We start from the raw sequence: 15085 nt of genomic DNA, 5'->3' as shown, positions 1-15085 counted from the left end.
CAGCCGATTTGGGGATAATATCGTAGGTAAATGAACTATTTACCCATGGACACTCTACTCCCCCTCCCTCCCTGTGCATACGTGCCAGTGCTGGTAAAATAAATTTTAAGTCATAATTAGAGTTGTGGATAAAAACAGGGATAAAAAACAGTTGGCTAACATTTAAATTACACGATTGATGCGCAACCCCCCTAAAATTACTACCCCCGAGGATATTTCCTGCCACAAGTGATTATTATCTCTGACTTTCCCCCTCCCCCCTCTTTTCCCTTTAGTCTCCATATTCACCGCGGCAACCTCGCCCATACATACCCCACATATGTTTTTATTTTTACTAGCGAGACAATCCTCTATGGACACCACCCGTGGATAATTGGTATTTCTCAAGAGAAAACTAGCGCCATTAGCCGTGGCAATCAGTTTAGTCAGTGTCTTGACCATGCACTCCCTCTCATCCAATGTTTCTACTATTTCTAACAACTGCATGGTGTTAGAACTATCTCGGTGTGCGTGAGCATAGGAAACTGAAATGGCCTGATGTTCTTTGACTCAGTTTGGAAATCGGAGGTCATTCACTTCCACCAGCTGAGCTTCACAATCCAAAGATATTTTGTTGCACTGGAGAAGTGTGTTTTGAAAATTTTTGAAACGTAGAATTGACCTATCCCCTGAAACCGTTTCCACTGTCTGGTAGCCATGTCGGCTACAATGCTTCATGTGATTCCGTAGTTTTATATCACTACGGAATTGTCAGAGGCATGTTGGACAGTCGAAACGTACCCCTAGATCCCTACCACCTCCCGAACTCTACTACTGTCTGTAATAGGGTTAAAATGACCATTGGAATTGGCACGGTCACTAGGTGGTGGGTATAACAACCAAACCCAGTGTTTGAACAAATCAATTGACGGACCCCTTACGGAGAAGACCACCCCCTTCTTTTTTAAACGAACCCCATCTTCAAATTCAGTTTCATACTGAACCACAGTAACGCCGATATTTAAGTGGGCATTAGCCCTTTCAAAAATATCAATGGATCGAAGCGTTACTGGGTATTTCCCCTCTAAACAAGAAAAATCTACAGTGGGAAAATCGGACCCGTCCTTCCCATGTACAGCCCAATTGTCTAAATTCTTCTTGGTAGCGTCACGAGCTAGAGGCTCGAAGGCTGATATGAAGAAAGCATACCGGAAACATATTTGATCTGTTTCAAAACCAATCCGCTGGACACCTCGACAACCTACTAGATCTGGATTATAATTTAAAACTGTACCCGTGTCCCTATGCCCCCCTCTTAAAATAAAATCTTTCTTAAATTTACAAATATTTACACTTAAATTTTCAACAAAAAGAACTAGAGATCCACTCCCATTTTCAGTTCTCAAGATGCGTTATAATTTGATCTACCAAATCCACGAAAGCACCCTCAAAATTTTCTAAATTCGAATAAACCAAACGCATCTCGGAATTTACATAATGATAATAAACTTCACTTTTCCCCTCATTTAAATAGAACACTTTTAGAACAATAGAAACCTTAATTGAATCCCTCCCCCACAACTGAATTTGATTCTCCAGAAGTGCACGAATTTTATCTACATAGTTGTGTACAATTTCTACAGGGTCAAAAACAAATTTTCCCCCCATAAGTGAATTAAACGGATCACCAAACGTCGCAGTGTAAACAACTATTGCATTTAAAATTCTGTTGGTCAATTGAAAATCGGGGAATGGTGTACCCCCCTCCCCCTCTTGTTTATTACACCCTCCTCCAAGTTGTTGAAGAATAGGGCGATGGGAAGGCGCGTCATTCGATTGAAGTGGGGAAATGTTCATGTAATCTGAGGGGGAAGGGTTTCCCGTTAATTCACCGACAAAATCATCCAAAAGATGCATAGTATTTGGACTTAGCGATGCTATTTCCGAATCTGAATTACCTACACTACCCTGCTCAGCTGTGCTATTATCAACATTTAAAAAAAATCACTTAAAAAGTCATCAATGTTAAAGGGTATTTCTATTGAATGACCATGCAAGTCACTGATAGTAGATGCTTTACTGTTGTAAATCCCCATATACATATCCTCTTCTTCACCAACTGACGAGCAGGGGTTAGATGGTGAGTATGGAATCAGGACAACCTATAAATGAAAAAAATAGCTTATTTTCAGTGTTCAAATCATCCCTACTGCTTTTAAAATTTGGATTATTATTGCTTAATAACATTTGGTTAATTCAACTGAAAGTTCCAACTTAACGACAATCTAAGATATGACATAGAAGGCGACTATTTGGTCGTTTATTTTCAAAGTGTTAAAAAAAAAATTTTTTTTTTCGCGGCACTTTCCCGCAGCGCTTCTCGCAGCGCTTCCCGGGGCGCGTCTCAGGGCCCACAGCGCGTCCCACGATGCTTCTCGGGCCCACATTGCATCCGGTGGCACGTCCCTGGCCCGTGGTACATCCCGGTGGCGCTTTCCTGGCCCGTGGCACCTCCATGTGGTGCTTCTCGGGCCCGCGGCGCGTCCCTGCCCTACAGTGCTTCTCGGTCCCTTATCATATTTTATATTAGTATAAGGTATTCGCAATCTAAAACATTGCAAGACATAGAATGCGACAATTTGATATTGTTCAAACAATCCCTCCAAATAAAATTTCATATTAATACTCTTTATCTGCTCTGGGAAAAAAAACAAAAAAAAACAACAAAAACATGATTTGAAAAGGATAGCCATCTCCTCTCATGATACACAACTCATTCAGGTATAAAGTTTTTTTATAATATTTGTAGAGGCAAGGTGAACCATTCGCTAATAAAGCAATTTATAATGCAATGGATTTTGCTACTTATTATGTGCGGGAATATAGAGCATTTTTTTTTTTGGCTTCACTAATCTAATTTAGCAAAAGGGTGAATGCATGCACTTGACATGATTCAAAAGGGAGAACATTATATTTCCTTTGGGGAGAAAAAATCTTTTAATATCCCGCTGAGATATACTTTTACGCAGTGTTCGAAAATGGTGCATGTAGAAAAGACCTATAAAAGCTGGACGAAATTGATATAAATATATTTCTATATGATAGGTAGGAAAAAAAATGCTTACATTTGCAAAGTCCGAGGGCAGTATTTGAATGCCCGAAGGCCCAGGCGAAACTTGTTGTACCATCGGCGGCGGGCCTTGTGTAGTCGGGGCAGGTAGTCCATAGAAAGCAGCTGTCCATTTACTCTTTAGTTTTTGTCCTGGCTGCATTGTTGTCTGCACAGATGGTTGCACTTGTTTTGAGGTCGAGCCAGCGTACTTAATAATGGATGGTCTTGTCTCGTCCACTCTCGCTTTCTTAGCGGGTGGTGGCGATTGGCATTCTTCACAATTTGCCTTAAAAAGAAGAAAAAATTTAGTATGAAATAATGATTTCCTTTTTTTACAGAAGAAAAATTAGTACCCCCCCCCCGCCCCATAACCATAATTTTGTCTAAAAAGCATATATCGCAAAGAAGCCCCCTCTCCCCATTTTCAGTAAATCAAAAAGTGAAATTTTGCGAGAAATATAGTTGGCTCAGAAATCAAACGTTTTTATTGCACAACATGTGAAAAAATAAATCTTGACAAACAGTAGTCTGTAGTCTTAGGATAGAAATCAATGTTTATATTTTTACCATTTAAATATTCCAGTCTATAGGCTTTAAATAAGATAAAAAGATTTCTAACACATAGCTTATAGGCCTAAAATTTGCGATCATAGGTAAAAATGCTATTCAATTTACGCATAATAACGCAATGTATCTTTTTCTTAAACCCACTCCCCTTACTTTTCCCGCTAAGAAACATTTTGTTTTCACCTTACAAAGGTGTTGTTAGACTTGTGGCCGTGTCAAACCCCCCCCCCCCCCCACCTTTCACCAATGTCCTAAAATATTGTTAGTCATTAATTTTGTAAATATCTCACGTACATGCGTCCATAAAACATATAATTTCACACAGCCAGTAAGCACACATGGTTAATTAACAATAATCTGTCTTTTCACGAGAAACTGTTTTTTAATTCGATGTGAAAAACTATCCTTCTCAGAGAAACCTTTTGGCTAAGCCGCTATCCAAATTCTTGTATATTTACGAAAGCCGGATGTACTTTAAAGGGTGTCAGTAATTATCAGCTATTTAAATCGTTGCGAGAAATTTGTAAGTCAAGCAATAGCGGTGAAAACAGTATGTTAAGGGGTTGACAGAAAGTTGACAGTTGCTTTTAGATAAGATACGGAATTTATCAAAACCAGAATTAAGGTCGTAAACAGAGGGGGAAGGAAGGATGGGGTTTACGTAACGAAAAAAGAGCGTATTTTACGCCTTTTATCGAGTATGAACATCATATAGTGGCGTTTTTATAGGGGGGGGTTTACCCGAAAATAGGAGAGGGTAAACACGGAAAACAATTTTATTTTTAAAATAAAAAATTAAAAAAGAACTTACATTGCTAATTGTGGCTGCCAAGGCTTCAAGTTCATCAATAATTTCGTGTGTTCTATCCATTGTGTTCTGGAACTTTCTGATAATTTGATCACATTGCACGCCCGTTATATACGAAATCTCAAGGGCGAATTGTTCTGTAACGGGGAAATCATATGTAAGCAAGTCTCTGATTGGCTGAGAAGGAGGATGTATCCGACTCGCTGATTGGCTGAGAAGGAAACATGTACTTCCGGTTTCCTATTCCTGAACATCTTGACATTCATCCTTAACATGCACTTGTCCAGAACAACAATAATAAATATATCCCTCAGGCCTAAAGATTCAAGAAACCTTAATGTTTCTTAATTTACCCTTCTTAAATCAATAATTTCACCGAGCGATTATGTAAATCAAGTTCTCAGGTTAAGCTAGCCAAACAACAATTAAGACATGTTTGTTTCTTAATTCCCCCTTCGTGAAACAATAATTTCCCGTAGCGATTATGTAAATCAATTTCTCAGGTTATGCTAGCCAAACAACAATGAAGCCATGTTTGTTTCTTAATTCCCCCTTCGTGAATCAATAATTTCCCCTAGCGATTATGTAAATCAAGTTCACAGGCTAGGTTCACCTAAAGATCAAAGAAAACCATAATGTTTCTTAATTCCCCCTTCGTGAATCAATAATTTTCCCTTCGATTACGCAATAAATTTCTCGGAAATTCACTTCCCCCTCGAATCCTAGATCAATACATTGCCCCTAGCGATTATGTAAATCACCCCACAGTGTCATAAATCAATAATTTCCCCATCGATTTTGTAAATCACCCCTCATGTCATTACACGTGGCCAGACGACAACAAATCGATTGACCTTGACCCCCATTAGACTCGATCGATAATCCTTGAATAAATTATGTCCTGTCAGTATTCTATGCCCATATATGGTGCCCCGTTTGTGCTGGTACCCCCCTTTCTACTTAAGCCAAAGATTTTTTAGTACTTTCATAAGAGCTATTTATTCTAATTAACGGCTGTTGTGATTAAGGGGTCATTTTTAAAGAATTGGAACAAAATTCGAACTTTAGCTTAAAGAGCAAGTTATTTATTAGGGGGCGAACCCCTTAATATACGTATTAAAAATCTGTGAATATAGAAGTTCGATACGTAAGTTAATTCGTAAGTTACATATATTTATTACTAATAAAAACGTTCGTAAATAAAATTAAACAAGTTTCAAGAAAGCCATTTCACCAAAATAAAAGTAGAATTAAAATGCATATTTTGTTGTTATTATTCATGAACGGTTAGCCAAAATCAAAACGTGCATTAATTAAAAACCTTTCAAAAATTAAATAAAAAATATAAGTTTTTTTTAACAAACAGTAGGGAACGACGTTAAAACTTAAAACTAACAGAAATTGTTCCGTATCTGAAAGGGGCTGTCCCCTCCTCAACGCCTCGCTCTTTACGCTAAAGTTTGACTTTTTCACAACTCTATTTTTTTAAACAATAAAAAACTTTAGCGTAAAGAGCGAGGCTTAAGTTTTAACGTTTAAGTTTTAACTTCGTTCCTTATTTTCAGTTAAAAAAAAACTTTTTTTTTATTTAATATATATATATAGAGCCATGGCTGATTAGAGTAAAGCCAAGACAGATAGTTTCTGTGAGAGGTAAAGTTGGCTTAACATTCAGAGTTGTATAAAAAGGATTAATTTCACTTGGGCGGAACTAATCCATCTTAGGGCGGAACTAAGGTAGATGTGCTCAGAGTAAGAGTAATTCAAATAGTGTATCAGTTCTGTGAGTCATTAAATAAAAACAAACAAGTTTTTTTAACTAAAAGCAAGGAGCGACATTAAAACTTAAAACGAACAGAAATTGTTCCGTATATGAAAGGGGCTGCCCCCTTCTCAACCCTTCGCTCTCCGGTTAAGTGCTTTGGACCATAATTTTTGTAATGTACAATTTTGTGCTTCCAAGGTCTTCACTGAAGAAGTGGTACCAGAAGCGCCGTTTTTAGTGATGTATAGCACTTCTGGACGGTAACATTGAAAAAAGGCACGTGAGTAATAGGTTTCAAATCAGCCGTCCTGGGATATGCCTTAAGAAATGAGTGCATCACGCTTACAAAAATAGTGGATTATCTGAAAAGTAATCATAAGAAGGGACAAACCATGATTGAAAAAAAAAATCCAATCTGGAATCGAACGCATGATAATATAATTTGAAGTCTAGTGCTCTACTGACAGAACCACGCCTCTAATAATGTAATTTAATATGTTGGTGTTTGTAGGACTTTAATTGTTTAGCTTATTAAGGGAGACTTGAGGAGGAAGTTGCAGAGGTGTTCTTGCAAACCTTCAGTTAAGGGTTTTGGACCATAATTATTACAATGATACCGTTTTATGCTTCCAATATTTTCCACTTAAGCAGTGGCAGAAAAAATGTTGCTTTCAGTACTATATGTCATTTATGAACGGTAGAATTGATAAAAAGCATGGAGATATGAGCAAAGGTTTTCAAATGAGCCACTAAACATGACTCTAAAATGTTCTAGTAGCCCACTCGCCCTAGCTTTTCCACTTGAGACGTGGCACCAAAAATGCTGTTTTTAGTGCTATTTGAAACTTGCAGATGGCGGAATTTATAAGAAGAACGTAAATATGAACAATTCTTTTTTATATGAGCTATCAAAAATCTATCTAAGATGTTCTAGTAGCCCGCTAGCCCCACCCCTCGAGAGACAGCATAAAAAAGTGCCTTTTTTCGTACCATATGGCACTTGCACACGGCGAAATTTATATAAACCACGTACATATGAGAAATAGCTTTTGAATGAGCTCATAAGCATGTCTCTATGATGTTCTAGTAACCCGCAAGGCCTGGAATAAAGAACAAAATATGACCGTTTTAACATTTTTAACTTTTAGTTACTATGCGCTATGGTTCGCTCTTTACTAGGTTGCAGCTAATGCTTCAACCATGACAAAGAGTTCATTGCAAATTCTCCTCAGAAACTAGTTAACATTAAAATCCTACAAAACTCTACTGCTACAAAAATCTACTGCTGTAATTATCCTACAAAAGGTTTTGGACCATGTTGATTCTAATAGTGCACTTTTTATTTCGATTTGGCGCCATTTTCAAGGGTTTCAAGCTCTTTTTCGAAATCAGCATAAATTTCTTTTCGCAATAAACTTGTAATTCTAAGATTAATCGAAACAATACTTACCATTCCTGATTCAGTGTCAGATGGCAATTTTTTCCAGTAGACAGTTTTTTTGAAAACATGTTTTTCAACTTTTGATTACTATGGGCTGTGGTTCGCTCTTTACTAGGTTGCAGCTGCCGCTGCAACCATGATATATGATATATATATATATATATATATATATATATATATATATATATATATATATATATATATATATATATATATATATATATATATATATATATATATATATATGAGATAATTGAGATTATCTTACATAAGTGGCTTAATTCATACAAAACATGGAAAGATTCTCGTGGAAAAGGGAGAAAAAAAGGAATAAGCTGAAACTATATAAAAGAGAAAAAAGGATATTTATTTAAGTAATTTTTATATAATGAATTTTTCTAAAGTAAACAGGGCTGGGGTCCTCACAGGGACCAAGGGGAGCTTTATATACAAATATCAAGCTCGTTTTGCCTAGATAAAACAGCCAAAGTAGTAAATAAAGAAATACAAAGATAATCAATGAAAGAAAGAAGAAAGAGAAAAAGAAATAATAGTCGTAATATTAATAACTCACCACGCTACAGTAGACCCCACCCGAGGATAAACAAACAAGAAATATTTTCTTTTCGTTTTCTTTATTTGGATAGATTTAAAGTTTCAGGTAGTGGAAGCATCTCTTTAAGAGTTTCCGAGCCCAGAGAACTGCAGCCGGAAACAAGCTTGATTGCATTGATTCTTGACCTCCTATGCTTATAAATCGGAACTTTTTTTTTAATGAATAAGCTCCAAATAGCTTTATTTAAACAAACAAGCAGTTAAAACAAAATTTAACATTCTTGTAATAAAACGGTTGATCAATATTTTTCTATATTTTAGGTTGGGACAGGATGGGGGTCAGGATTGCTTCAGCCCTATAAAACAGCAAACATTATTTTGATTTTGAAACCATTTTTTTGCATTATATTGCTTCTACCCACCCATCCAAAATTCTATAGTATAACCATTAATTTAATTTATGAAAAATTTTGTCAAAAGTATAAATAGCAAGGCTAAGTATTCATTTTTAAGATCCAAACAGCAAAATTGAAAAAAAAAGCTGCGTAAATATTCCTTTTATAAATAAAATAAAAACGAACCGAAATAAATATTAAAATAGGTGTCAAATATTTTCAAAGAAAAGTAAAATGCTTAAAATAAAGACGGGCGGGATTAAAGTCAAATAATAACCCAAACTTAAAACGAGCAGAAATCACTATCAATGAACAAATGCGTCTCAAAACAAGCAGAAATTTCACCGAATAATCAATTCAAACATAGATTACCCTAAACAGGATCCTTCGGGTTCTCCTCGAAAGAGGTAAGGGTCCTACTCACTTCTTCGGGGGAAATCGGATTTCACCTCCGTCCCCAGCTTGTTTACTTAAGGGACGAATCCTTCCTCATCCTCGAGGGAGTCTGATCCGAACAAGACCTTATACTCACTAAGAAGCGCATCCTTCTCAGTGGCTGTAAGATTCTTCTCTTCCCTTTCAAAACCACGGACACTTAGGATCACGTCTAAACAATCCTTCTCACTATGTTTGAACATCTCTCGCGACATTCGAAATCTCTGCTCTTTCAGTCGCTTCTTCCGTACTCTTCGTTTGGCTTTGGCGTTGGTAGGCTGTTCTCTGTTGCCAGACCTTCCACCACCTCTTCCATCACCGCCTGTCATACCCTCCTCCCTTGCACTTTCAAGGTATCTACCCGTGAACTCCCTAAAGAGTGTATCAATAGATATTTTCCCTTCCACAGTAAGAAGGGCGGTGGATCTGAAGTTTCTTGCTCCGAGGGTCGGTGATTCATACTCTTGAATTGAAACCTCGGGATGGTTTTTAAACACAACTTCATCTTCATCAACACAATACTCGTTTACCTCAGTTGCTAATGCGGGCTCTGTGTTTCTGTACCGTTTTTGGGTGGAGATACTAAATTAGCGCGACCGTCAGGTTCCCGACGACGAACGTCCTTCAGTACTTGTATCGCTGTCGGGCTTTCTTTACTGCCTCAGCCGTCCTCCCAGGCCGTCGCGAAGCAACGTACTGATTTATTTGAATCAGATCCCCGACTTCACTCTCAATGTGTGCTACACGCCTTAATTCATCATCCTTCCAACGAGCCTGCTTAATTCCCACAAATCTCTCGTTATGTAGGACCGGGTGCTGATGCCGCATGTGCCGCACCCGACGCAGATGTAAAACTCCTGCCACAGCCATCAACAACACACTTTAATCGTCCCTCATCTTCATCTTCAACACTGGCTTGGATAGTGGACCCCGAAAAACAATCATCGATTACCCTAAACAGGATTGTGACTAACGCCACTAAGCCTTCTCAAGGCCAGAGCGTCATTAATGCTTTACTGAAAATATATTCTAGACTTTTTTCTCTTTTAAAATTGCCCCAGCAGTCTTCCAGGAATGAATATCTTTATATTAAACAGTCAGTCAACTTTCGTTAGTTCTTTCAGTAATTTTGGCTATTGTGGCGATTTTCTTTCTTTTTTGTTGATGTATGGACAAATAAAAACGCAGCGTTCGACATGAAAATTGTTTTCAATAAAGAGCAAATGACGCTTTTGTCTGTTTATGGTGATTTCTGTTTGTTTTATGTTTAACTTGATTATTAATTTAACCCTATAAAATTCATTTAACCCCATAATTTGGATATAAAATAAAATTTAACGAAATCTTGAGGATTCTGGTCTTACTTCATACGCCGTTTTTTTTTGCAAATTTCGTTTTTCATTCTAGTCTGATCAGTTAGTCCAGTAATTTTAACAAAAATAGGGTAATTATCGTGGAATTTGAAACAGTCAGCCATAGACGTGTATAAAGGGGCACATGTAGCTGATTTCGGGAACCGGTTTCAGCATCAGTGGACAAACGATAGCGGTAAGAAAAATTTGTTGAAAGAAAAATTTATTGCGCGGCATTTTCAAAACAAAAATCATGGACATAAATAGTCAACTGGAGTTTATTAATAGCATGATTTATCTCAGCTTAGTTCTCAGTTTAGTTTTCAGCTCAGTAGCGGGAGTCTTTCTCCACAGACATCTCTGGCTGACTATTTATTTGTATCCCTATTTTTCTGTGATGATCATGATGAAAATCGGTGCTGATTTTGTAAACCCGCATCAAAAACTAGAAAATTATTTAAGCTCAAATTGACGCTGGTTTCTTTTAAAATTGACACTGATTCGAAAATTAGTTCCCCAGATCAGCTACTTGTGCCCAGCCCTTAAGCCTTTATTATGACATACTAAAACTTGTCTCACACACCACCTATCGCAGGGTGGTCGTGACTTCAGATTTCAAAGGTAAAAAATTTCGATGTTTCGCATGTTGTTTGCAAGCATCTCACTTCCTGTAGGTTTTATGGTTTTACTTGATATCTGATCATTTTGGCTCTCATTCATTCGTTGGTAGGGATTTCTGTTCGGTTAAGTTTGAGTATTTAGTTTCCTTTATTCTTGGTCGTATTTGATTTAATATAGCTCTTTACTTTTCTTCGAAATATTTTTTGAAAAGGTTTTATTTAATTAATCTCTAAGAAAAAGTCATTAATATCTTTTGATTTTGGAGTCCTATCCATGGGCGCCCATAAGGGGGCATGGGGGAGGGCACCCGCCCCGCCCTGGCTGAATGATGCTGCCTTATTTTTATATTTTTGTTCTGAGATTTCTATTATATAGCATAAAAAGTGCCAATTAGACGAGGTTTGCCCCCCCCCTGGAATTCAGCTTATGGGCGCCCATGGTCCTATCCACCGAGCATGTCAATTAAATGGGCAAAGGAAAGGCTATTACGCCTCTAAGTTTTGGTGTATATGTCCCCCCCCTATACATTTTGGTAAATCCCTGCTATCAACTCTGCATCACATGTTTCTGACTTCAATTCTCATGTTAGGATAATGAAGAGTGGCATGAGATGCAGTCAAAAGAATGGGATCCTCTTGTTGATTGGTTTAATTGTCGGTTTGAAACCAGTATAGAACCCTCTAGTGACATAACTGGGCCTGCCATCAGACCTGAAGACCGAGAAGCTATAGCCAGAAATTTATTATCTCACAATATGTGGACTGTGCAAGGTAATCATAGTTTTTCATTTTGTAGACGCATTACGTAGCGTACTAGGGATTTCACTGCTTCAATATAACGACACGGGCATTCTAGCTTTTGAAGGAACAATAAGAGCTGTCCTTGAGATCTTCTTAGAAGAGCTTTAAAGAAACCTAACTGCCTCGGATATCTCCTCGGAAAACCATTATAACAACCCGTTATCGTTTTTTTAATTATTAATCTGTTCCTTCCTCTGATAGGCCGGCAGTGCAATGTTTTCAAACCTCTTACTTTTGTTTGCTAAATTCAATGTTTACCAATGCTGCAATTCTGGTTCTTTCATGTTCATTATGGGATGCAATGTAACTTCTGGGATGCGACACGATTCAGGTCATTTATTTCGAAGCAGTGATCATTATTAAGGTCATTAATTAAGCAGTGTTTCCATTCTAGGCATTTTCTCCTATAATGGGGATTTTTTAGGTCTGTTAGGGGCAAAGTTTTTCATTTAGGGATTAGGGGATTTTTACAACCTTTCCCAACAATAAATCTTGGATATGAGCAACAGGTAGCTTACAAAACTTGTATTTTGTGCACGAACGGCTTGTGTGGGTGTGGGGGGGGGGCTGTTATCCCCGGAGACATGGTTAGTTCACCTTTAAACTATTTTGAACAAAATGCCTGTCTCGACATTTATGCATCTTTTCAACAGGCAACAACACTTCAATGTTGCCTCTGATTTATGGGACCTAGTCTTCTAAGCATTCATTGTCAAGCATATTCTCGCCCCCCAACACTCTCAAGACCTCCAAAGGCTCGTTCATTCTGCAATGTTTTTATTTGGGATGCTCAAATCATCTGTGAAGTCTAAGTATCTGAGTTTTGCCTCATATATTATCGAGTTCTCATATAGCCTTTGCTATGTTTCTCAAGATACTACTACTACTAACAACTTAATGCAGCACCAAGCCACCTGAGGGCAACACAGCTACACACGCTCCTCCTCGATCGCAATCTATCCAAAGCTTCCCTCTTTACGCCCTCCCTAGAAGTCCCCGTTTACCTTAAATCCTTCCTTACAACATCCTTCGACCCAATTCAGGGGTAACCTGCTTTTCGTTTGGCCCTAGATGGTGGCCCAACAAGGACGATCTTGGGCAATTCTTCGTCCGTAGAACGTGTTCTACCCATCTCAACCTTTCTCTCACTATAGTACTAGAAAGCGGGATTGACCCACATTTTTTTTGTACAGCGTACTGTTTTAGATACGCTCAGTCAGTCGGGTACCCAAAACAATCCATCGGCAATTTCTCCATTTCTCAGTTTTTCGGAGAGCCCACGTTTCAAAAACACCTGAACACTGTCATCATTGAAGCTTCCAATATTCAAATCTTGGTTCGCAGATTTATTTTTCTATTCTTTTCTGAACTATGGAAAAACACCGTGGGCCATGGATATTCTACTTTTAACGTCTTCACTGCTCCCACCGTCTATATAAACTATCCACTTAATCGTTATTCCTGGTCTTAATGACTTAATCTTCTTAACATTATATTTAAAACCTATTCTTGTAACCTGAACCCGCAAAACCTCTAAAAATTCATTTGTTTTGCTAATATTTTCATCTAGGATGCTTAAATCTTGAGCATAATCTGAATCTAAGAGAGTTTTACTCCCCTAATTGATTCCGTGTTCTCCCATTGCCTTTGCTGTCCTTCGACAAAGGTCCATCTGAATGATTCATGTAAATAGAGACATGACGCAACCCTGCTTAACTTCTGATTTAATATGAAACCAGCTACTAACCTCATTTTCTACCTTAATGCAGCAATGTTTTTCTCTTACATATATCACTAATCACTTTGATGTATTTATCCGGTATACGATACAAGGAAAGGACCTTCGCTAAACCTCTTCCTTCAGCTGAATCAAACGCCGGCTCATAATCTATAAAAATGAAGACTAAAGGGGTTTGATGACTCAGACACTTCATTAATCTAATCTCAGTCATTAATCTAAGAGTGAAAATTTGGTTGACGCATCCTCTCTTCCTAAAACCACACTGTTCCTCTCTTAAAATTTTATCAACAACATCTCTAAATCTAAAAAGTATCATCATACTAAGTATTTTTTTCCTACAGAAACCAAGCTAATGTTTTTATAATTGCCGCACTTACTCTCATTACCTTTCTTATGACGGGTTTAATTAGAGTTTTGCTAAAATTGCTAGTTACTACCCCTCTATCAGAATTGTTGCTCATAAACTTTAGTAACTTATCTGTAATTTCATAACCACCATATTTAAAAAAAAATCATTTACCGCAATATCAGCTCCTGGACTTTATTATTTTTTAAACCTTTTAGTACTGTCACTACTTCTTCCTCACAAAATAGTTCTTCCTTCACATCCGAAGTGTCACAAACTCCTTCATTCTATATCTTTTCCTGTAACTCTATCACGGTTTAACACGTGATACTTTCTTAAGACTAAGTCCTTGAAAATAATTCATATAAACCGGGATAAGGCCAGAACTCCTGAAAAGTTGTCCTCAGTGTAAATAGGCTTCTATGCCTTAGGCCCCGTTGTTTGCTTAATTAGGACTCATTTGCTTAATTAGGACTCATTTCGGAGTATGTGCTTTACGCAATAAAATCGGATTTTTCCTAATTATGAGTCAAACTTTTGCCACCCTCTTTACACTAATGTTTAACTTTTCCATCACGACCCCCCCCCCCCTTCCACTCTCCGATTTAAAGACCTCTCACAGAAAGCTGTAAAATTGTCATCTGTAAACTCAGTGCTAAGGCTTTAACCCCCCCCCCTTACTGAACGATCTAATAATCTTCGCCTATCCTTAACAACTGGAGTGTAACAACGCAACAAAGTATAAATGGTTCAATTTTCAGGTACTGTCCTAATTATCGGGGATGAATACGTCACTGCATAGTAATATGGTCTTCGAACCTAGAAAGCTTTTAATAAATAGCTTTTCGATAGACTTAAACTGACTCGTTTTCTCAAAATTTTGCCCTACTCAAGCCAAAGTTACTTTCTTTTGGCCAAAAATCGTGCACATTTGCATTTTTCTGGGGTGGGATCTTTCTACTGCTACTTCTCCTACTATTATTACTGACAAGTAAATGCAGCACCAAGCCGCCTGAGGCCAGCAGAGCTGCGTACGCTCCTCTGCCGTTCCAATCCTCTTGAAGCTTCCCTCTTTACACCCTCCCAAGAGCTTCCGATTCCTTTAACTTTTTTCTTGTGTTCCATTCGCTCTCCATTCGGGACAACCCACTTTTCGTTTGGCCCCATT

General features: G+C 37.8%; 1 protein-coding gene across 1 annotated transcript in view; it reads left to right on the top strand.

The window, feature by feature from the left end:
• The window catches only part of l(2)k14505 (ATP synthase mitochondrial F1 complex assembly factor 2 homolog l(2)k14505), a 78215-nt gene that overhangs the window by 54994 nt on the left and 8136 nt on the right, over window positions 1–15085 (top strand). Inside the window, exon 4 of the mRNA XM_089087234.1 lies at window positions 11620–11800. Coding sequence (XP_088943360.1) covers window positions 11620–11800 — 181 coding nt within the window. The remainder of the gene's footprint in view (window positions 1–11619; window positions 11801–15085) is intronic.

The sequence above is a fragment of the Artemia sp. Qi Xiang Cuo genome, chromosome 3, assembly GCF_049724085.1.
Source record: "Artemia sp. Qi Xiang Cuo chromosome 3, ASM4972408v1, whole genome shotgun sequence".
NCBI lineage: Eukaryota > Metazoa > Arthropoda > Branchiopoda > Anostraca > Artemiidae > Artemia > Artemia sp. Qi Xiang Cuo.
Note: the sequence above shows the minus strand (reverse complement) of the source record. Positions and strands in the feature narration are given on the sequence as shown.